General features: G+C 38.5%; 1 protein-coding gene across 8 annotated transcripts in view; it reads left to right on the top strand.

Annotated features, from left to right (window-relative positions):
* The window catches only part of tnika (TRAF2 and NCK interacting kinase a), a 99,793-nt gene that overhangs the window by 72,783 nt on the left and 5,376 nt on the right, over window positions 1-21,634 (top strand). For 2 of the 8 annotated variants that reach the window (XM_065276335.1, XM_065276337.1), the window contains 16 exons: window positions 520-711; window positions 1,472-1,762; window positions 4,992-5,156; window positions 5,268-5,513; window positions 5,743-5,870; window positions 5,948-6,087; window positions 7,836-7,933; window positions 10,801-10,979; window positions 11,314-11,419; window positions 12,171-12,314; window positions 12,812-12,914; window positions 13,673-13,843; window positions 13,965-14,108; window positions 14,279-14,413; window positions 14,994-15,094; window positions 17,353-17,502. In XM_065276335.1, the coding sequence (XP_065132407.1) occupies window positions 520-711; window positions 1,472-1,762; window positions 4,992-5,156; window positions 5,268-5,513; window positions 5,743-5,870; window positions 5,948-6,087; window positions 7,836-7,933; window positions 10,801-10,979; window positions 11,314-11,419; window positions 12,171-12,314; window positions 12,812-12,914; window positions 13,673-13,843; window positions 13,965-14,108; window positions 14,279-14,413; window positions 14,994-15,094; window positions 17,353-17,502 (2,493 nt within the window). Of the gene's footprint in view, window positions 1-519; window positions 712-1,471; window positions 1,763-4,991; window positions 5,157-5,267; window positions 5,514-5,742; window positions 5,871-5,947; window positions 6,088-7,835; window positions 7,934-10,800; window positions 10,980-11,313; window positions 11,420-12,170; window positions 12,315-12,811; window positions 12,915-13,672; window positions 13,844-13,964; window positions 14,109-14,278; window positions 14,414-14,993; window positions 15,095-17,352; window positions 17,503-17,752; window positions 17,892-21,634 lie in introns of those variants that run through there. The other 6 variants (XM_065276339.1, XM_065276344.1, XM_065276338.1 and 3 more) reach the window with 4 other exon arrangements.

Below are 21,634 nucleotides of genomic sequence, written 5' to 3' on the forward strand. Positions count from 1 at the left end.
CTAGATAAGACCCAAATGCCTCGTTTGGGATCATTTAGAGTCCTCTGAAACTGCATTAAAACTTTAAAGTGTTGGGCTCTATTAAATTCCATTAAAATGAGAAAAATCCTGGAATGTTTTCCTCAAAAAACATTATTTTTTCTTGACTGCACAAAGAAAGTCAACATTTTGGATGACATGGTGGTGAGTAGATTATCTGGATTTTTTAAGAAAATGGACTAATCCTTTAAGGTAAAACATCTCAAATAAGCATTTTACTCTGGGACTAGCTTAAACCCTATCCTGGAAACCGCCCTATAGTGTGTGAGGATCTGTTTTGTGCTCGTGTTTGTGCTGCTGCCACATAAGCAATCCAGCATGTGCTTGTGAATATGCATGTGTGTCATTGTACTGGCATGTGCCATATGGTCTTTGTGCTACTGTATTTGAATCCCTTATACTGTAGCATGGAGCTTATTTTGAGTGTTACGATAAAGTTTCTCTCTAACCATCATCATCTCTCTTTCTCACTATTATCAGGAGTATAAACGCAAACAGCTGGAGGAACAGAGGCAGGCGGAGAGGTTGCAGAGACAGTTGCAGCAAGAGAGAGCTTACCTTGTTTCTCTTCAACAACACCCTCAGCAAGACTCCAAACCTGCAGATAAGAAGCAACTGTACCATTACCAAAATGCAGGCAATGCCAGTGAGAAACCAGCCTGGGCCAAAGAGGTATAAAGCTTACTCTAGAGTCCTCATTGATTCTCCTCTTCTTCTGTGTTTGTCATTTTTGCAGCATTGCATCGCTGTCCTACGTATGCTGTGGTTACTGTATATAATCTAAGAGATTTTCTCGGTCAATAGCTCACTGTCAGCCTGGAAACTTTGAAAGTTGACGCTGCTGATCCAGCTTGAACAAGAATGCGACTTGACAGTTTAACTTGTTTTCTTTATTCCAGCAAAGTGAAATGGCCATCGCAGTGTTATTATGTTATTATTTTCAATGGCATAATCAAACTTTATGGGGCAGTTTTCCAGACATGGTTGATGTTAATCCAGGACTAAGCCTTCGATATATTAGGACAATAAAGTAGTTTTAACATACATACCTTACAAACAATACTGGTGTGCATCTTGAGACAAAATTATGGCTGATAAATGTTAGTGTCTGGGAAATTGCCCCTATGTGTGTTTTACATAGTGTTTAATAAAAAAACTTGGAGTAAAATTTATGATTGTAATTAACATTTACAATGTGCTTATTTTGAAACTCTCTTAGCATGGAAATATGGTGGGTTTTTCCTAGAATAATACATTTATTTATTTATTTTAAATTTCATCACTGCAATTGTAGAATAACCCTGAACTGAAAGTATTACAGCAACCATATTGTTCCTTATGTTATCTGGACTCTTTTTGGTTTACCTGTGTTTTTCTCTCATTTCTGACCAATTTGTGTGTTTGACCCAAAACTCTCAACTCACTGTTTCAGGTCCATGGCCGGCCCCTGAAACCAAACCAATCCATGAACAACAAGCCATTCATGCCCCCCTCCCGTCAGCAGAATGTCCCACGCCGCAGCCCCTCCGCCCCCACTACCCCTATTCGTGAACAGGTCATGCAACATTTGGAGCAACGGAAGCAGCAGCGCCTGCGGTTCATAGGCCATCCAAAGAGTCAAGAGAATTCAGCCTTGGCACAAGACATTAGCCCGGTTAGAGCCTCCAAGGAGGCTGGGCAGGAGCCCCGTGGACGCAGGCCCAACCCATCAATCGTTAAAGCGGTTAGTTTGCAGAACCTGGCCTGTCCTCCACTCATGGAGCCTCGCAGGTCCTCGCTCTCACCTTGTCGTAGAATAGATGTAGATGACAATGAGGAGCTGGTGTTTCATCTTAGTCAGGAGTCCCTGAACACAGCTGAGAACTGCATGCTGTCCATGTCAGCTCCAGAAAGCACCCTCCGACAGCAAAGGCACAGAGAAGTCCGTTCAAAGTCGGTGCCGTACAACAACCACCTGCCGCTGAGTCCGTGGGCCATGCCTGTCATAACGTTCAACTCAGATTATTCAAGTCACACTAAACGTAGCTCTTCCTTTGAAGACCTGTCTTCATCCTCTCGATCGAAGTTGTTCTCGCCTGATCTCAACCAGCCCATTTGGCGCGCCAATTCTTGCGGGCCTGATGGTTTGTTTAATAATATAAATGTGAAGTTTTCAAAAAAGTCGTCTGCTGGCATGGCGGAGCCACTGCGCGCAGTGCTAAACTGGCTTTCTCCTCGTAGCTCCCCTAAAACCAGCCCGTGCTCTTCTATGTCCTTGTCTCCCAGTAGTCCCCGTTACTCCACCCCTACCCCCACCTTATCCCCTATGGGATTTCCGATGTTCGTAAATGGGAGCCACCCCACTCTTTTTTGAGGTGCTGTGATCTTATTGTACATAGATGTAAATAGCTTTAAACGCTGCAGTTCTTCTTGAACCATATTATTGATTTTCTTTATTAATCCCCAAATAGGGTTGTAGTGGAGTTGTAATGCTATGAAGCTGTTTCATTGAGGCTTCTGATCAATGCTATTGATGGGAAAGTATAGGCTATACATAAACATATATTTTAAGGGTTGGTTCCATTTTTCTGATCGAATAAGCTGCCTTCTAAGAGGCCCAAATTACAATAGTGCAGATATTCACTACAGCAGCATTATTGCCAATAATGTTTCACAGTTCATCATTATTGGTCATTATTTTATACTCCTTCAGTATGAATATATGTATTAATCCCATAAAGCAATACTTAAGACATGTCAAGACTCCCATGCCAGTCTGACTGGCTCTTACCATGCAGATATTAATACCCCCAAACCCCCCCCCCCCCCCCAATTGATCTCTCTTGATTCTGAGCTCCATCAGATGGCCCCTCATTCTGCCTGGATGCCTACTGTATAAATGTAAGCATTAGCTCCAAAATCAGTGCGGTCCATCGCTGGGTGCATCTGGGTGCCTGTTGGTGATTATGCTTCTTTGTTTCTTCTGCAAGGCAACACATGGGGAACGCCTCAAATAATATAATACATTTCCTTTTTGATTTTGGGATGTGTTGTTTGGTTTTCTGGAATGCAATCCTGGTATCAATGCAAGACACTTCTGGAAAACTGAAACAATTCCATGTTTTGTGTTTTTTACCACCACCGTGTGTGACAAGTGTTAAGTACTATTTTTTAAATTTGAATGTTAGTTGCATTTTGAGAAACCGAGGATAGTAAATCATTTAGAATCCATTAATTCCCCTAAATTATGATCGTAGACATAGTGGATCATACTGTATCTGTGAGCAAACATCCCTCCAACATTCATCCCTCCACTAACATTTAACAGACAGTCTTCCTTCCTTTCTTTCTTGCCGACAGTAGGATTCTGCATCTCTGAGATGGGATAATTAACCGTTGTCTGTTTATAGCATCTGCTTCTTTAAAGAGTCTGCTGGTGCAAATAAAAAGCCCCCAAGCTGTGAGACGTGTACAGAAGAGACTTAATATTCGATTATTCACATAAACCTCATTCACACAGCACTTTGGTCCCAGAAAATATCCATAAAATTGGTAGACAGGCTTCAGTGTGAACACAAACACGTCCTGTAAATGTTCTGGGATCGCTCCCGGAGAGAGGACCTAGTGACATTGCCGTAAGATGCACGGAAAGCGTTGTGTGAACAAGACGCAGAAACGATGCCATAAGGGGCGTGCCGTACTCTGAAGTTGAGATCATTTATCGGCATACTAGTACAGTGCGCACCTTTATAATCTTATCATAAACAAAAGTGCACACGCATGGTTTCTGGAGATCTAAATAACGGATAATAAGCAAACTTCAGATGCTGCAGAGAAAAAAACTACCAAGTGGAGTACTTTAAACGCTTCATGTGTCTTTACGGGATCTTTACGGCATCTGTGTGAATGCATGCACAGATTCCGGAAAATCATTGGCGGTGTGAATGAACCAAAAATCAAACGATCCCGATTCCGGATGCATTTTCCGTGTTTTTTCCGTAATGTCTGTGTGAAAAGTGCTATAGACCCTTTTACAGCTCACGTGATCAAATAGCCTGCGCTCGCATTTGGGCAACAGAAGTGGTGTTATTCCCCATTGGTTCTAATGTGGTAGCAACTCAGAAAGTTTATTAAAACGGTTTCTCAACATCAAAATGTCCCGTTGTTGCGTTTGGTTGCACTAATATAATATACTAATATACGTATATATGTATCTGGCAACTTTATTTTTGGCCATCTGCTAACGTCTTTTATCCACTCCACTATAGTACACGGATTTGGTAGCTGTGTTGAAAATGTTGATAAAGTCAATTTTTTAAAAATAACTTACTGTTTGTGTTGCTTCACTGCTGATTCTTACGATACTTCCGTTGCCTAAATGCGCGCGCATACGCTGCCACGTCATCATTGTGTACAAACAGTAAAAGGGTCTATTGTCACCTTCTGCGTCTCATGAATATGGACACGCGTGTATTTAAAAGTAATTATTTATCTTGATTGAACCAAATGCCTTAAAGTGGGAATGCAAATCTTTTGATCAATGCCTCACATCTTGGCTTTTTTTGTTGCCAAAGCAGACTCTTTATCAATACAGCTTAGTTGGAATTTTCTGTGCATTGATATCTCAAAGGTCTTCAATTTCTCGCTCCGTTCTTATGAGGGCATTTAGAAGGTGCTGATCTGCTATAACCATTCGTTGTATGAGTGACCTGATCAACATGCAACGCCTAATTCAGCTGTTAGCTGAATAGATTGCTTTTCTTTTACAGATCATGTCATAGTTCCTAATGATTAACTTGCTTTGTAGTGCCTGCTGATACATATCTAAACTTGTCTTATTCCAATGTTGAATAGTTGGGTCCCGAGTCTGGGTGCATTTTTCAGGGTTTTGCTGGTTTTCACCCGTTTAATGGTGGTGGCTGCCATTTTAAAAAAGTCTGGCCCATCCTTACATGGTTTCTCTATTCACAAAGGTTGAGGAGCGCTCCAAACTGAACCGTCAAAGCTCTCCTGCCCTGCAGCATAAAGTGGCAAACCGTATCTCCGACCCGTCCCTTCCACCACGCTCCGAATCCTTCAGCAGTGGGGGTATGCAGCCCCCACGTACCCCTCCTGTGCACTGCCCTGTGGAACCTCAGGTACAAGTTTGATTAAAGCACTCTTTTATTTACCATAGTTAAGGGTGAACAAACATTCCACTACACTTGTGACCCTATGTTGTGACACTTTGTTTCATCTTATGTTCTCAGATGGCTCATCTAGTTCCTGTGAGGTCTCATAGCACCTCGCTATCAGTATCTCAGGCTGTACATGATCAGCCCACCAAGGGCGTTTCAACCTTCCAGGACAACCTAGCGTCCCATCGGCCCGAAATGCCGAGGCAGAACTCCGACCCCACTTCAGAGATGCCCCCTCCGGCTCCTCGCATGGCCAGCCGTGAGGAAAAATTCGATCGCAGTTCCCCCTGGCTGAGGGAAGAGGACCTTCCTCCAAAGGTCAGAACAGTTACAGAAATATGTGCACAAAGTAATGTTTAAAACTTTCCAAAGTTTGCTTCCATAAGAAATTAATATTGACATTTTTTAGATGAAGAGAATACATTGAAAATGCATTGTGCTTTCAGTCTTTGTTTTTTGTTTTTGTTGTGGAGATGAACAGATATTTGAGATCATTCTTTGATCCTCTGTCTCTCTGACATTTGGTCATTTGTGCTTTTGATTAAAGTTGTCCGGTAATACCCAGGTGCCTCAGCGGACCACCTCTATCTCCCCAGCTTTGGTGAGGAAGACCTCTCCTGGGAATGGAGACTTGGGTGGTGTGGGGAGAGCGGCCTCTCAGCTAACGCGTACCAGGTCAGTTCTCTGCCAAATCGCATGGTGTTAGTGTCGCTCTGTGTTGGTGCTTCATCTTTTCATGTTGATCTGTGCAGTAATCCAGATTTGAGAAGAACAGAAATGTCTCTGGATGTGGCTCTGGCGAGAACCAGCAGCAACAGCTCATCTAGTTCCAGCACACCCAGCTCTCAGGCCGGCTCCCATCCTGGATCCAGTGAGAGGAACCTGCCTAGAGGTAAGGGCCTTCAGCCCCTTCATACAGAGTAAAGTTTATGTTCAGTCAAAGGATAATTAGTCAATTTTCAGAAAAGGTTGATTGTCAGCTATCCAACCTTCAAGAACCTTAGTCATCACTATAAAAGGATATGTTTATTTGGAGTATACTCCATTTGGGTGGTCGTGGTGTGTTGTGAGTGACTGGTGCTGTCGGGGTTGTCCCGGCATGCCTCAATCTGACATCCTCTGTGGGACTGAAGCTGCCAGCATCTCACTCCATCCTGGTTATTTCTGCTGAAATCCTTCAGCTCTTGTTCCACTCTGTTCACCTGTCAGATGTGCAGTGCTGTGCTCATTCTCCAGAGAGAGAGCTGATGTAGAGTATGACATGGTGGAGGCATTAGTTCCCTGATTTACATATTTAGATATTCTGGTCCAGTCATGCCGATATTTTTATAGGTCGAAAATTGCTCTGCAAGACTTTTTTTATTATTATAGGGGTGCGCGGGGCAAAAACGCGGAGTTAGTTGTAACACAGACCGTTTACATTGTTGAACAAGGTTGAGTGATTAGTTTTTTCCATATTGTTTTCACACTGCCAAAAGACGATCTCTTGCAAATAATTAGAAATGTATAATGCAACTTTTTGCTAGGTTTGAAAATATTTTCAGCCAGCGGGGTTAATTGTATAACGCTGGGTTAAAACTAACCCCTCAGCACTTATGATATGAAAACAGCTAACGTTAGCGTAATTCTTGTCGTTGTTTTAAATAGGCTTCACACTAATGATTGCGGGCTGCCAACAAAATAAATGTGCCTGTCTTATCAAAAATCGTGAGTCGTATTTATTTTTGTTCATATCTTTAATATTGATTGAATAAGGTCACGTCAAAGATTGAAATCATAATGAAATTAATGGCTAAAATAAGACTTTGATGCTCATTATCTCTGAAATTGATGTTGAGACTTTACTATGGCTTTTACAGACTGGGTCACATGTAAAAAAATTTGTCATAATTGTGCTGCTTTTTCTCACATATTTAGAAATGTGTATCCATTTATAATTGAACTATGGTTAGATAAGGGATGAATAGTGTAGATACTTGTTTATTATAGACAGATATAAACAAATCCACTTCAAGTATAGAGACAAAATAGTAATTAAATATTTAGTGTTACAACTTACCCCTACCTATGGGGTAAGTTGTAACGTTTGCACTTTTGTCATGTTTGGTGTAATTGTCCAAGAATTGTAAGTAATGGAAACAAACTTCAAATGTTTATTTGTAGCAGAGATGTGTGTGTTGCTTGTATAAACATTTTATAAATCAAACTCAAATATTTCTTGAATGATTGAGCCAAAACCAAATAGCGTTAGGTTGTGCCACGCTCTCCCCTACTGTTTAAAGCAATCTGTCTTTCTTAAACATAGTTTCTTCGCCTATATGGTGTCATAAATGTTAAAAATGTTTTTATGAATTTGTTATAATAGTAATTAGGGAGCTTAGATGCAAAAGCTATTAAATGCCACATCCGTTAAAAATTCGATGGTGATATTGACAGAAATCTCTCTGCACATATTTTACTTTCATCAAATATTTCAAATCTGTTTAATCACGGCCATTCAAAAATATAATTTTTTGGTAGAATCTATTAGGAGTCAATTCAATTATTCCTTATGGGTTTTTCAGTGAACATGTTTATGTATATATTTGGTTCCCACCAATCATAAACAGTTTGGTTTACCATTGCATATGTGTTTTCCAGGCTCTGGTAAATCAGGCGGATCTCCAGCTCCATCACAAGAGACCCCAAAGCCCAGTCAGGATGAAGTCAAAGAACCGAACAAACCAAATCGACCAGCGGTATGTTCTTACCCTTTAACATTTCTCACTATTCTATGGTTACTGTCTCAAGTTTCAACTTATTAAACGTATTGTCTTGCGTACCTGGAATTTGCTTTAGGCCTTTAATTTGTTTGGATTAAGTTTTGGCCTTAAAACAACCTTTTATATGTTAATAGTTGTATTGTTCAAAGGTCACATAACACACAAATCTCATGTTAATCTTGAGTATTTATAGAGTAGTATTGCATCCTTCATATTTCCAAAGAGTCTTTAGTTTTATCATTTAGATGTTTTAAAGACAGATCAGGTCTACTTCAACTTTCCAGGGAAAAATCTGAGCCCCTGGAGGCGTACCGCGGGCGGAGTGAGTCACGAACAAGAAATACACGCAAAACATTATACAACTATCCCTGCACAACTTATGATTCACTACATGTTCGTGTCAGTTAGATTATATGCACTTACACAACAATTGCCAACAAAACGCAGACATCTGATGCTGTTTTACTTATGAGTCTGTGACTCATGACCCGGTTGGGAACGCCAAATTCAACGAAATCCATTTTTAAACACACACATTTGCACAACTCCGCTGCTACCCCAGATAAACAAACTATATCTATTGTTTCCATAATGCTGTGTTCATTGGAAGGCTGAACAAGCTTAAATTTCCCTTACGAACAAAAACACACATCTTTGGTGACGTTGGTTTCATGTCGGCTCTTGATTGGTGTGTGTGTGCGCTTTATAAGGACTTAAACTGTACTTCCACCACTAAAATTACCTATAAAAGAAATAAACCAAGATTGTTACGTATTAATCTCTCATGTTCGATAAAAACATTCGAAAACTTGTACGAACCCTGGCAAAGTGCTTTTTTGATACTAAGCCTATGTTTGGCATGAAGAATCCAACTCTTAAAAGGAACACGCCCACATTTTGTGAATTTAGCTTATTCGCAGCATCCCCCAGAGTTAGATAAGTCCATACATACCTTTCTCATCTCCGTGAGTGCTGTAACTCTGTCTGACGCAGCCCCCGCTAGCTTAGCTTAGCACAAAGACTGAATGGCTCCAGCTAGCAAACTGCTCCCAATAAGTGACAAAATAGCGAAACATTTTCCTATTTATGTGTTGTGATTTGTATTGTCACACCGTGTACAAATAACAAGGTCATATGAGACACAGCCATCTTTAAACCGTATACATGCTGGGAACTATATTCTCAGAAGGCAAAGCACTGCTACTTGGGCGGAGTGATTTTCACAACTCTGACCGAACTCTCTGCTCGCCCAAGTAACGTTAGCAGTGCTTCGCCTTCTGAGAATATAGTTCCCAGTATGTATACGGTTAAAAGATGGCTGTGTCTCATATGAGGTTGTTATTTGTACACGCTGTGACTATACAAATCACAACACATAAATAGGAAAATGTTTGCGTTGTTTTGTCACTTATTGGGAGTAGTGTGCTAGCTGGAGCCATTCACTTCCAGTCTTTGTGCTAAAATAATCTTGCGTCAGACGGAGTTACAGCACGCACAGAGATGAGAAAGGTATGTATGGACTTATCTTACTCTGGGGGATACGGTGAATAAGCTAAATTCCCAAAATGTGGGCGTGTTCCTTTAACAGTGATAAGTCAGAATGCATGAAATAGCTTTAGACCCCTCTTTTTAAAGTATTTCTTTTGTGAACATATTAAGCCAGTAAGCCCAGACTTTTCAGTTTTATGCATTGTCAGTTCTATTCACATTAACCTTTTATTCCGTTCATTAATCTGAATGTAATTTGAATTAAATAACCAAACAGGATGCAGAAGTGCAATTTAAGAAAGCAGAAATATCAAGAAAGACCTCCTAAATATCCCCTTCATGAAGAAGCAAAATAAGTAAAAAATTTAAGGGATGATACTGTATTTTATGGGTGTTTGAAAACTAGAGTATGTCTATGGCATGATGCATGTTTAAACGGGGAACTAGAGCTGTCTACATAATTAGCTGTATGACCTACAAATCTGCATTAACCAGCTCCAGTTCTCTCTTTCTGCAAAACTCTTTTCTGTATTTTTCTCTCTCTCTGTCCTCTTTATCCAACTTGTCACCAGAACTTTAATCACGGCTGTAAAGCCAGAGTAAAGCTCGGTGACATTGTCATCCATCTTTCTGTCCGTCCTCACTCTAAAGGTTGCTTGGCAGAGGACTGTGGGAATGCTTGTCTGCTAATCTCAATAGCAGTGCTGACTTGAGAAAACCTTGTTCTCTTTCACCCCCTAAACTTTCTCACCAAGCTGGATTGCCCAGTGGCTTTGTCAATAGACTCTCTCTGTGTATGGGGGGCTGTCTACCACCCCCCATTTGGCACAGATTGTAGTGTTCAAACACAAATAACCCCAGGCACTTGTTGGCAGCCTCGCTGTTTCCATAGCAACTGAAGTTCATGAGAGGGCATCCTTGTTTTAGGCCAAGAGCTGAGATTATGGTTTAAATGTGAACTGATTACAGATGACCTTTGCATGAGAGCTCCAAAATGCACTGAATGTATTTTTAGTGTTGAGCGTTCTTCATTTTCTATGCTGGCGGGGACATTATTAGCATATTTAATTGTGTGGGAGAGGACTTTTTTGTTATATCTTTTTTATTTGCAACAATCACATTACTCTGCTAAAAGAAAATAACTTTAAAGATTGTTTGCCGGTCACTTTTGGTGCCCAGAAATACTCAGATTTTACCATTGACTTGGCTGAGACACCAAACCGAGCATATTTGTCTTATCTTTGTAATTAAATCTCTTTTTTTATTTTTTTAATAAAGATTATGGACCTGCTTAATGAGATTTACTTTTTATTTGTTATAGCTTTAATGACTCTTATCACTAATCTCTCTTTCAGGATCTGACTGCACTTGCTAAAGAATTGAGGGAACTACGAATAGATGAGATCAATCGACCGCCTCTCAAACTCACCGACTACTCGTCCTCAAGTGAGGACTCTGAGAGTAGTGAGGATGAGGATGGTGAGAATGTGGGGCATGATGGCACGGTACCGGTCAGCGACATTCCCAGAATCATGTAAGAACACATGCCTCCAGTCCTCCTTAAAATTCATTGTTTTCCTGGGATACAAACATGCTGGGACTTATTTAGATATGGTGTTCATGAGGGGGTTGAAGTTTGAATCTGGTTTGTGTCAATCCTTGATCCCATTACCCCCTCTTTATTTTTATTTGCTTTTTATAATAGAGATTTGACTGATAATAGTGATTTCCTATTTAAAAAATGCAATTCGTAGCCAATTTTTATTGGCTAGCAAATATAGTAAATCAGTCAACCTGTACTTTCCACTACCTAATCAAAGTTGCTAAAAAGCCAAAAATAAACATGTTGCTTGGCTCGTCTCCTCCAGGCCCTCTGTTCAGGGGAATAATGAGTCTTTCACAAGCACTCATGATGATTCTTTTGGTGATTCCTACAACGATGAATCTGAAGACGGCACTCTGAGAAGGAGAGAGGTAAGTGTCTATGCCACGTTAGGCTACGTTTACATGGCAACGGTGTAGTAAAACACAGAAAAATGTATTTGCATTTTTGAAAAAACTCACGTACAATACATTTTAAGAGGATCCACATTTACACAGATTCTCCAACATTAATACACACATTTTGTAAAGTTTTTCTTAGAGAAATGTTTATATAATCAGTATATTTTGCAGTTGTGTACAGTAGTTTACATGGAGACAACGAGGCATTATTTTTAAAACCATGCACTTTCAAAGGTGTTTTTGTAAATGCCGTTGGAGTTTAAGGTTGAAAACTAGGGCTGTGACGATTAATCGTGTAAATGTCTAAAGGAATATTTATATCGCTGTTCTTCGGATTGTTTCAGGTATTTTTATGATAACCTAGTGGTTAGAAAGTCAGACTTGTTGCCGGTTCGAGTCTCACTGCCGGCGGGTTGCAACTGTGGTGACCTTGAGCAAAGCACCTTACCCTAATTTCTCTCCGAGCACTGGGATAGCTGCCCACTGCTCCGGTTGTGTGCGTGGTCACGGCTTGCAATGCGTGTGTTCACTATGCGTTGTCAAGTATGCGTACATCACTTTCAGTAAATACACTATACACAATCATTTCAGTATAGACAGGGGAACAACATATATACAGTACCCCTGTCCTAATAAGGTATATATTGTTTCATATACACGCACATCGTTCAATACTGAATTAACAAGCTTCCATTTTTAACTCTTTTGATCCTTTGTATAGACAAATGAAAGGCAACGTTTGGGTCACGGCGAGAGCAATGGTTTCGCAGGTCATGGGAATCTTCCAGACCTGTTGCAGCAAAGCCACTCACCATCAGGAACTCCAACTGGACTCAATTCCCAGGACCTGGACTCTATGGATGAGGTAGATAACACGATGAGAGACAAAACAGCTGTGGTTAATGCGCACACTCCCTAAGTTGTTTGTTTATGTGAGACCACAGAGTGCTACAAGAGACATTAAACAAAAAGCGTAGGATATGAGAACAACATGCAAATATAGCGTTATACATTAATACAAAACTATCTGACTGCAGATTAATCATGATATATAATGTTATAGAAAGCTGTCTAGTATTTATCAATAGTGTCAGATATCATCCCAATAATACATTTGAATAAATCTCCAAGTCTAATTTTTCTCTATCTAGATGACGGGTGTATTTTTATAAAATATGTAGCTTGACTTAAATTGCCTGATGAGTCATAGTTGCCTCCATTGTTCTGTCTTTTCTGTTATTCAAACACATGATTTGTGTTTCTTTTGTCCTTTTAGCCACAAACCCAGACAGTTTTTTTTTTTTGCTTGCCCGCTGTTAATCTTCCCACTAAGGCTGATAAGGTTCTTTGTTGTTTTATCAGTTTGGTCTTGGCGGTGGATCGAAAGCTTCCTTCACTCCTTTTGTGGACCCTCGCGTGTATCAGACCTCCCCCACAGACGACAATGACGAAAGCTCAGCAGCCGGTAAGTAAACAAACCCATAAACAACCTAATCGTTTTATCAATCCCTGCATACATTAAGTTAAGGCAGGATTATTTAAATAGTTGTTTACTTTGGATAAATAGGCCTTAAACTTAAATTTTATTCACAGCTATTTCATGTACTACGGCTTTTGATCAGTAAGTCCTTATCGATCTGAAATCAGTGTTAGTTTGAGTCGTTTAAAGGGACACAAGGCAGCATTTTTATGTTAATAAATCATCTTCGTAAGTCGGTATATGGTTAAATGACTCATTACATGACGAATGAAGACTCTCTCGCCCGCCCCTACCGTCTGCAGGAAGAATACCCCACTTGCAAGTTCGCTGTATCCGACCCGGTGTCCTTCAGTCTCGTATAGTCTTAGATATAGAACGCATTTACTCCCAGACACTAGGGGGAGCTAGTAGAGAGATAATACTCAGACTTGCCTTGTGTGCCTTTAAAACATGCATTTGAAAAAGCAATCGTCAAACATAATCATTATAAATATTCTTTATTATCATGAAAATACCCAAAAAGGTTTGAAGAACTGCAATATAAATATATCCTTAAGTCATTTCCTGGAGCTGCGTGTGTATGGTTCTTGGTCTACAATATTGGTTTTCTGCACGAGAGCGCCCTCTGGCTTTTGGATGTAACGGCATTTTTTACCGTAATTCATTGAAAAGCCATAGCAAGCATCATCTGCCGATATATCGGTGCACCCCTAATATTTACCCATGTCTTCTCACCTTTCCAGCTATGTTTGCGAATGAGCTTTTACGCCAGGAGCAAGCCAAACTAAACGAAGCTCGCAAGATCTCTGTGGTCAACGTCAACCCCACCAACATCAGACCCCACAGCGACACACCAGAGATCCGCAAATACAAGAAACGCTTCAACTCGGAGATCCTGTGTGCTGCTCTGTGGGGTACATACTCTGCTTTAGTTTTCAGAGCAATTCTTCATTCAATTGCCTGTGGTCGTAACCATAATTCTTGTTTGAAGCAGCTGTGTCAGGTTGCATAGTGTTAAAGCTTGTATTTGCACAGGGGTGAACCTGTTGGTGGGGACCGAGAACGGCCTAATGCTGCTAGACCGAAGCGGTCAGGGGAAGGTCTATAACCTCATCACTCGTCGGCGCTTCCAGCAGATGGAAGTGCTGGAGGGTCTAAACGTCCTGGTCACCATATCAGGTTTGTCTTAAAGCTTGACAGGGTCATCAAACAGTATTTCCGTGTCATGTACCGCAGTCAGATTAAATTTAAGTATAGATTTTTAAAGTCTGGTGGCAGCACTTGTGTGTCTTCTGGGGACAGGCATTATGTTTTACGATCGTTTCAGCCATCTCGCTGGTATTTTTTAGGGAAGAAAAACAAGCTACGCGTCTACTATTTGTCATGGCTGAGAAACAGAATACTGCACAATGACCCGGAGGTAGAGAAAAAACAGGGCTGGATTACTGTCGGTGATCTGGAAGGCTGCATACACTATAAAGTTGGTAAGTGAACACGTTTTTAAAGTCGAGGCCTCCAATAAGAGCACTGTTTTGATTTAAATATTGTAATTATTGCGTTGACATATCACTGTTGTTTTTTAATTAGTCGTATTGTTATGTTAACATAATTTAAGCTTGCACAGACTCTCACAGATCCTTTATGGCATCTCATATCTTCACACTAAATTTTGGTAGCGTAGTTAATTTTTGACACGTATACTGGCGTACAGTCTAATGCAAAGCGTATTCAATTTGACTCAAGCGCGTACATTGGTGTTGGACGCATGCAATACCACTCCTGGCCTACAGGGGTTCGAAATGAGCAGTTGTGCAAGTCTAAAGAGGTGACGACATAAAGATATATAAACAGCTTTGTACTCTTTCATTTATAAATGAGGGTACTTTCTGATCTCTTCGCACAATATCTCATATATATAGTACATAATTTATGTCTAAGTAGCTTGTACTCTGAATTGTTTTGTTTTTGAAGTTTTTAATCGACTACCTTGAAGCGACTCATGGGACAGTCTGCTTACTGTATAAATACAACGCAGTTGACTGAAAAACTTTACTTTGTTTTCAGTGAAATATGAGAGAATCAAATTCCTGGTGATCGCACTGAAAAACGCTGTAGAGATTTATGCATGGGCCCCCAAGCCATACCATAAATTCATGGCTTTCAAGGTATCACTGTATTTTTATATCTCACTTTTTCTTTCTTTCTCTCTCTCTCTCTCTCTCTCTCTCTCTCTCTCTCTCTCTCTCTCTCTGTCGCTTTTTACAATGTTGGATTGTTTCAGAGCAGCTTTAAAAAGAAAGAATAGAAACCACAGAAAATGGAAGAATTATTAATATATAGAATACAATATATGAAGAGCTCAGATGCAAAAGCTACTTAACGACACCTTCATCAAAAATGATATAATAATATTAACCGAATGCTCTCTGCATTTATTATATGAAGAGTTTGTTTCCAAAATGCGACAAAAAATAATAGTTACCACCAATCAGTATTGTATCAGGTCAGTATTAAAAAGTCAAGTCTTCATTATATGCAAAATACGATATCCGTTGTGTTATTCTGTCATCTTTTCTCCCTTCTTTCAAACCGCAACAAACGCCAGTCCTCCTTCTCTGCAGAATGCAATAAATCAGCTTAACCAATCACAGTGCACCATTCCAGGCATTGTAAACAATAATGGCAGCGCTTTGAATACACACTGAATCCTAGTTTTCCTCATCTACAAACAAACAAAAACAAAATAGTTATTTTGATGGCTTTGATAAAGTTGTGGTGGGGAAGAAATGCAAAATCGAATAATTGACGTGAGAGGAACTCGGGCGAAGGTAAAAGGCCGGTTGCTGCTTGTTTCTCACACGACAGTATCAAGCTTCTGTCATGCTAACACATTGACCCCAGGGGATCTTATGAAAAACATTTTATTATTTTACTCAAAGTCAACGAAAATCGAGCAGGACCAAAACATTTTACAGCCGATCGAGTTCAGCGACGACGTCCAGCAATGACAGTGTTCTTAATATGCCAAAGTAATTGTTTTGATTAATGCCAATAATATTTATTTTTTATCAGTGTATACCACTAGTCAACTAAATAAATATAACATGACGAAGATGAATGCACATTTATATATTGATTCAATAGATTTATTGCATTTTGTGAAAATAACCTGTTTTTATAATAAATCTTTGAAAAATCAAATTATGGATTTGAATTTTTTATGTTATTATAACCTTAAGATGCTATGTGAAAGTTTGTAACAGAAAATAAAATTTTTACCCAAATTAGTAAAAATGGTTTATTGAAACCAAACTCGTCATATGTTCATCAAATACTCTCGTATCAAATCTACTTGATCCCAGCTTTAGACTATTCAGAAATATCACTTTGTTGGCAAAGTCCGTTAACACAACGTCAATTTTTTAGCAAAGTGCACAGAAGATACTTGTGAAATGACTCTGTGAGTCTTGAATTTTACCTAAATGTGACAGCCACATGCATCACAGCGCCCCCTATTGTCTGTTTTAGTTTTGTATTTCTACACTTTAAATTCTGACTTTCATCATTTGTAATGTTTCTATTTGCATCTTTAGTAATTTTGCATGTGTTTACTATGTCTTGTACTTAAAAAAAATTCCTTTTTAAAACATGTTTTAGCTGAAAAGTAATTAGTTTGCAGCAAATTGATTAAACACCAATGAAATGACTAAAGTGACATTTGCGAAAATAAGACATTTCTGAATAATAACATTTAGATTTGCATTTAAAATGTTAAAGAAACATGTAAGACGCACTTAGAGGGTTTTGCATCTGAACACCTCATGTGGGATTATTGCAAATTATATCGTCCTCCATAAAAATTTTGAATTAAAATCTAATAAAACCGTATATACTTTCATTTTGACTGAGACGTTTAGTCAATTAATATGATAAATGAGACCCATCATATAAAACTAGAACTGTCTTTTTATCTTACATCTATCCACCTGTCTTTCTCTTTGTATTTCTATAAAAGCATGTAATAGGCTTTATGCCCCGCTGCACTACTTCCTGAACTTCAGCCAGCTCCTTGTTTCCTGTCTGCCATTATTGGACAAACTGATTAATCCAGGTGTGCCTGACCTCAGTAGTCACAAACAAACTGATTAATCCAGGTGTGCCTGACCTCAGTAGTCACAACAACAATAATCAGACACACCTGGATTAATCAGTTTGTCCAATAATGGCAGACAGGAAACAAGGAGCTGGCTGAAGTTCAGGAAGTAGTGCAGCTAGGCATCAAGCCTATTGTAAATAAAATCATTTGTATATAAAGTGAAGTCTTTCTAGCATATAAGGGCTGTTTGCATGCACTTACTTTCTTTTTAATACTTCCTAACAACTCATCTCCTTAACTGAGCCATTCTGCTGATCTCTCTTTCAGTCTTTCACAGAACTGCAGCACAAGCCTCAGCTGGTTGACTTGACTGTTGAAGAGGGTCAGAGGTTAAAGGTCATCTACGGCTCTAGTGTGGGCTTTCATGTGATAGATGTGGATTCTGGAAACCCATATGACATTTACATACCCTCACATGTAAGTGTATAGTTTGGCTGTCGAATATGTGAATTGAACAGTGTATATAATGTAATTAGTAACATTTTGAAAGATTAGATTTTTTATGTAGATTTTCCTAGTTAACCTAAACGGGTTTTGATTTCCCAGAAAATGTACATGTACATTAAACGGATAACTTTGCACACGCTGCAGGTCACTTCTGATAAAAGCGCCTACCATCGTGCTGTGGTTTGGCATCTGTAAAAACACAATTTGTGCTTCTGGGTAGGGGAGCTGATCGTGAGCAACCTCGCCTTGATTGGTTCAGGTTCCCCTGATGATGTGGCTCTTGGGGGTTTATAGTCTAATCTTGGTGAAACAACATGTGCCTACACACATTCTGTTCCCCTGATGGCACCTGCAAGTGTGAAAAGGTGTGAGGATGATTTTTAGGAGCCTTGAAAGAAGCATATAAGCTTATCTTTAAACTCCATTTGTCGAAGCATTCAAATATTGTTGTGTAGCCAGGTTATTGATAATGATTTGCAAGTTTGAAAAGAAATATAAAAGAAAAGTTGCTTGGTAATAAAGGCAAGTTATCCATACTGAGTTCTCAGAGGTCATTAATGCAAAACCTTTGCTGTGATAATTCCCTAATAATTTAATGCATCAGTCCAGCTGGAGCTTTTATTAAAATTCATTTTAATCTAAGATGGGCTTTGTGCCCTGAGCTTTATCTTTGTCTAGATGAAAGTAGTTGTAATATAAGTCACATTGCACTGTACAATGATTTTCCTTTTGATAAAAAGTCAGTATATTGCCCCCTAATGGTCTCTATGAAGGTATATTTGGTGCAAAACAAATGCACACCTGTGACAGTGGAATTTGTATTTGTAGAGATTATCCACACATGTGTATCAGTAAACTTGAAGTCGCAGAGGACGAGATGCAAACTTGTAGATTTTTTTTCTTTCCCTCAAATACAACACAACAGTTACACATTCACAAATCCTTCAGTGCAGCTGCACAAATCCCATTTTACAAATCACAGATTAAGAAACTCACAAGTTCACATTTTTTGCTACAATTGATGCAGTAAATATGGTGCATAACCTACTTGAACGCCTGCATCAAATAATGTGAAGTCACACACAAATTTTGTACATTTGCAAAATCAGTTTGTGCATCTGTGGGATGAGACTTGCATGTGTGTACAATTTATTTTTCACAAATATTTTTTTATTTTTTTAATATTTTCTAACCCAAACACAAGTAGATAAATACAACTGCTTGAATACGAGTTTCAAATACTCTTTTTCATGTGCTCTCTCTTCTGCACCAAATATCTCGAGATAAATGGTGCGAAAGTGATTTGTATACCTGTAGGCTATGGCGAGCACTGTTCAGCACTGCCCACCAGGTGGCGCCCCCTACACTCACTGAAGCAGAGTTTATTCATTACCACCAATGTTTCAGCAAAGTAAATCGCCTTTATCAAGGTATTATTTTCACCAAGTGGAGAACAATATAAATGGGAGTGCTAATTATACACACATGAAGGTAATTACATACAATACTCCAATGATTCATTAGTAAACAAAATATAAGTTTCATAAATTTCAAACCATCAATATAAGTAGATTAAAAAATACAAGCAGCAAATACACACATAGGCCTACATTTAAGTAAGATACCAAATGATGTAAGTCCCATTCATTTTTAATATCATAAAACAAATTATTTTATTTTTCAGAATAATTTTTAATTCAAACAGGAGGTGGGGCCATGGAAAGAACGTTTGTGATTTCTTTTGCAAAATAACCTTTTTTTTTAAAGAAAAATATGTGTATTTAAATCATGCTTTTTCTTCTAATATACTAATTTGGATGATTATTTCTGTCTTTTTGAATCGGGTTACTGAACAACTAAATTCTTTTTATTATTATATAAACAGTTGTTCTGATTTTTTAACATTTACTTTGGATGCTAACCCAAATCAAATCAGCTTTTTAGACTTGTGGATAGCTCGTAATTGTTTATATAGGGATCCGATAAAAAAACTACAGCTCGTAATACACTATTGAGAGTGGATTCTTATTGTCGTGAGCAGGGCCGTACGCAGGATTTTATAAATACCGAGGTCCATATGTATTTTTTTAGGGCATGCACGCCAGGAAAAAAAATCTTATTTCTCTGCTCTACATATATGAATTATAACACATCAGAAAACCAAAAAATCGAATAACTATAGATTTCAAACCATGTCAGTATGCGCAAGAATTGTGTTGTTTATTAGTAAGACATTGAAATAATTATGTTACCATCCTGGGCACTGTCAGTTAAGTAAACATAGGCTAACTGAATATAGGATCAGTTTAGTGAATTAACCAAAGGCTATCAAGAATTTGTTTATTAAATTCATTCACAATATGCACACACTTATTATACACTTAATATGCTGAAATACAACATCAATATTGCAGTGGCAGAACTAGAATTATTTAAATGGGGTGGCCAAGGCTACTTTAGGGGGTCCATATCCTATGAAAGAAAATGATATGTAATTATTTTAATACTTCACATTACCCCATATTAGATAAATATTCTTCTTGCCCTGAATTCATTACATGCATTATACTAACTGTAAGATACAAACATAATGCAAGGCTGAACTTGCATAATAAACCAATAATAAACCAACTTACTTCAAAGAGCAGAGCTCAAGGATTGTTGGCAAAAAAAGATATTTATTTAAAATGAAATTTGTATTAATCTTTTTTTACGAAGTTACAATCAGGACCAGTGAGTGATTTTCTCTTCTTTTGTTATTTAAGTAACTTTAATGACTTCAACCTGTACTGTTTTTTAGACTTTAAGACAGAATGTAATAAAATTTTTACATTTGGAAGACATATTAAGACATAATCAGTAGTTTACTATGATCACTAAAACAGTCCGGACCTCAATGGTGGGTACGGCCAAGGTCAAGAGTCCTGTCTGTGTCTGCCCTATTTCCCTCTTGTTCCTTTGTTGCCCCGCCCCCTTTTTTTGTTGCCATGGACATTAATTCATACTCCACCCACTGCCCATCTGTTTCCATAGTAATTAATTGTTTCCGTTCTGTCATTGGTTCTTGTCACGTTTAATTACCCTGATTGCCTGTTGATTGCCTGTTTGTCAGCCGTTGTTTTATGTTGGTTGTTTCCTGTTATGTGTAACTGTTCGTGTTCTTGCCTGTGCTCCTGTACCTTTTTTGGATTTAATACACTTAAAAACTGCATTTGGATCCACTCATCTTGCCATGTCTTGCCTTCTTGTGACAGTTATCATCCGTTAACATTGAAGAAAAGTCTTCCTTAAGGTCAAATGTAATATATAAAGTCTAAAAATAATATATAAGGGACCAAATGATTTTATTTAGAATCTTAATGATATGGAAATATCTTTGGGATTCACCCCCAAACAAATACAAGCTTATTTATTTGATAACATGTCACTGTGGTAAATCATATGTAGGAAAAACATATAGAGAATATAAAACACACATCGCAAAACATCAGAGTGCAATAATATGCAGAAATATGAACCTGCTATTAGCACTGCATTTTGTTGAACTTAATCATCCTATTACTTCATTATTGTATATAGGAATTGAGAGGGAATTTCCATCTAGAAGGTGAGGTGAGTTTGACCAATTTTTACTTAGACAGAAGGCCTTTTAGGTATATTAAATGTGAACATTGGCACACATGGTTTAAAAGTAGATTTTGATTTGGGTTGTTTTTATAGGTATTATGATATTAAAAATGAATGGGCCTTACATCATTTGGTATCTTATTTAAAGTTAAAATGTGTGTATTTGCTGCTTGTATTTTTTAATCTACTTATATTGATGGTTTGAAATTTATGGAACTTATATTTTGTTTACTAATGAATCATTGGAATATTGTATGTAATTACCTTCATGTGTGTATAATTAGCACTCCCATTTATATTGTTCTCCACTTGGTGAAAATAATACCTTGATAAAGGCGATTTACTTTGCTGAAACATTGGTGGTAATGAATAAACTCTGCTTCAGTGAGTGTCGGGGGCGCCACCTGGTGTGCAGTGCTGAACAGTGCTCGCCAAAGCCTACAGGTATACAAGTCACTTTCGCACCATTTATCTC

This window comes from Paramisgurnus dabryanus, chromosome 6, assembly GCF_030506205.2.
Source record: "Paramisgurnus dabryanus chromosome 6, PD_genome_1.1, whole genome shotgun sequence".
Lineage (NCBI taxonomy): Eukaryota > Metazoa > Chordata > Actinopteri > Cypriniformes > Cobitidae > Paramisgurnus > Paramisgurnus dabryanus.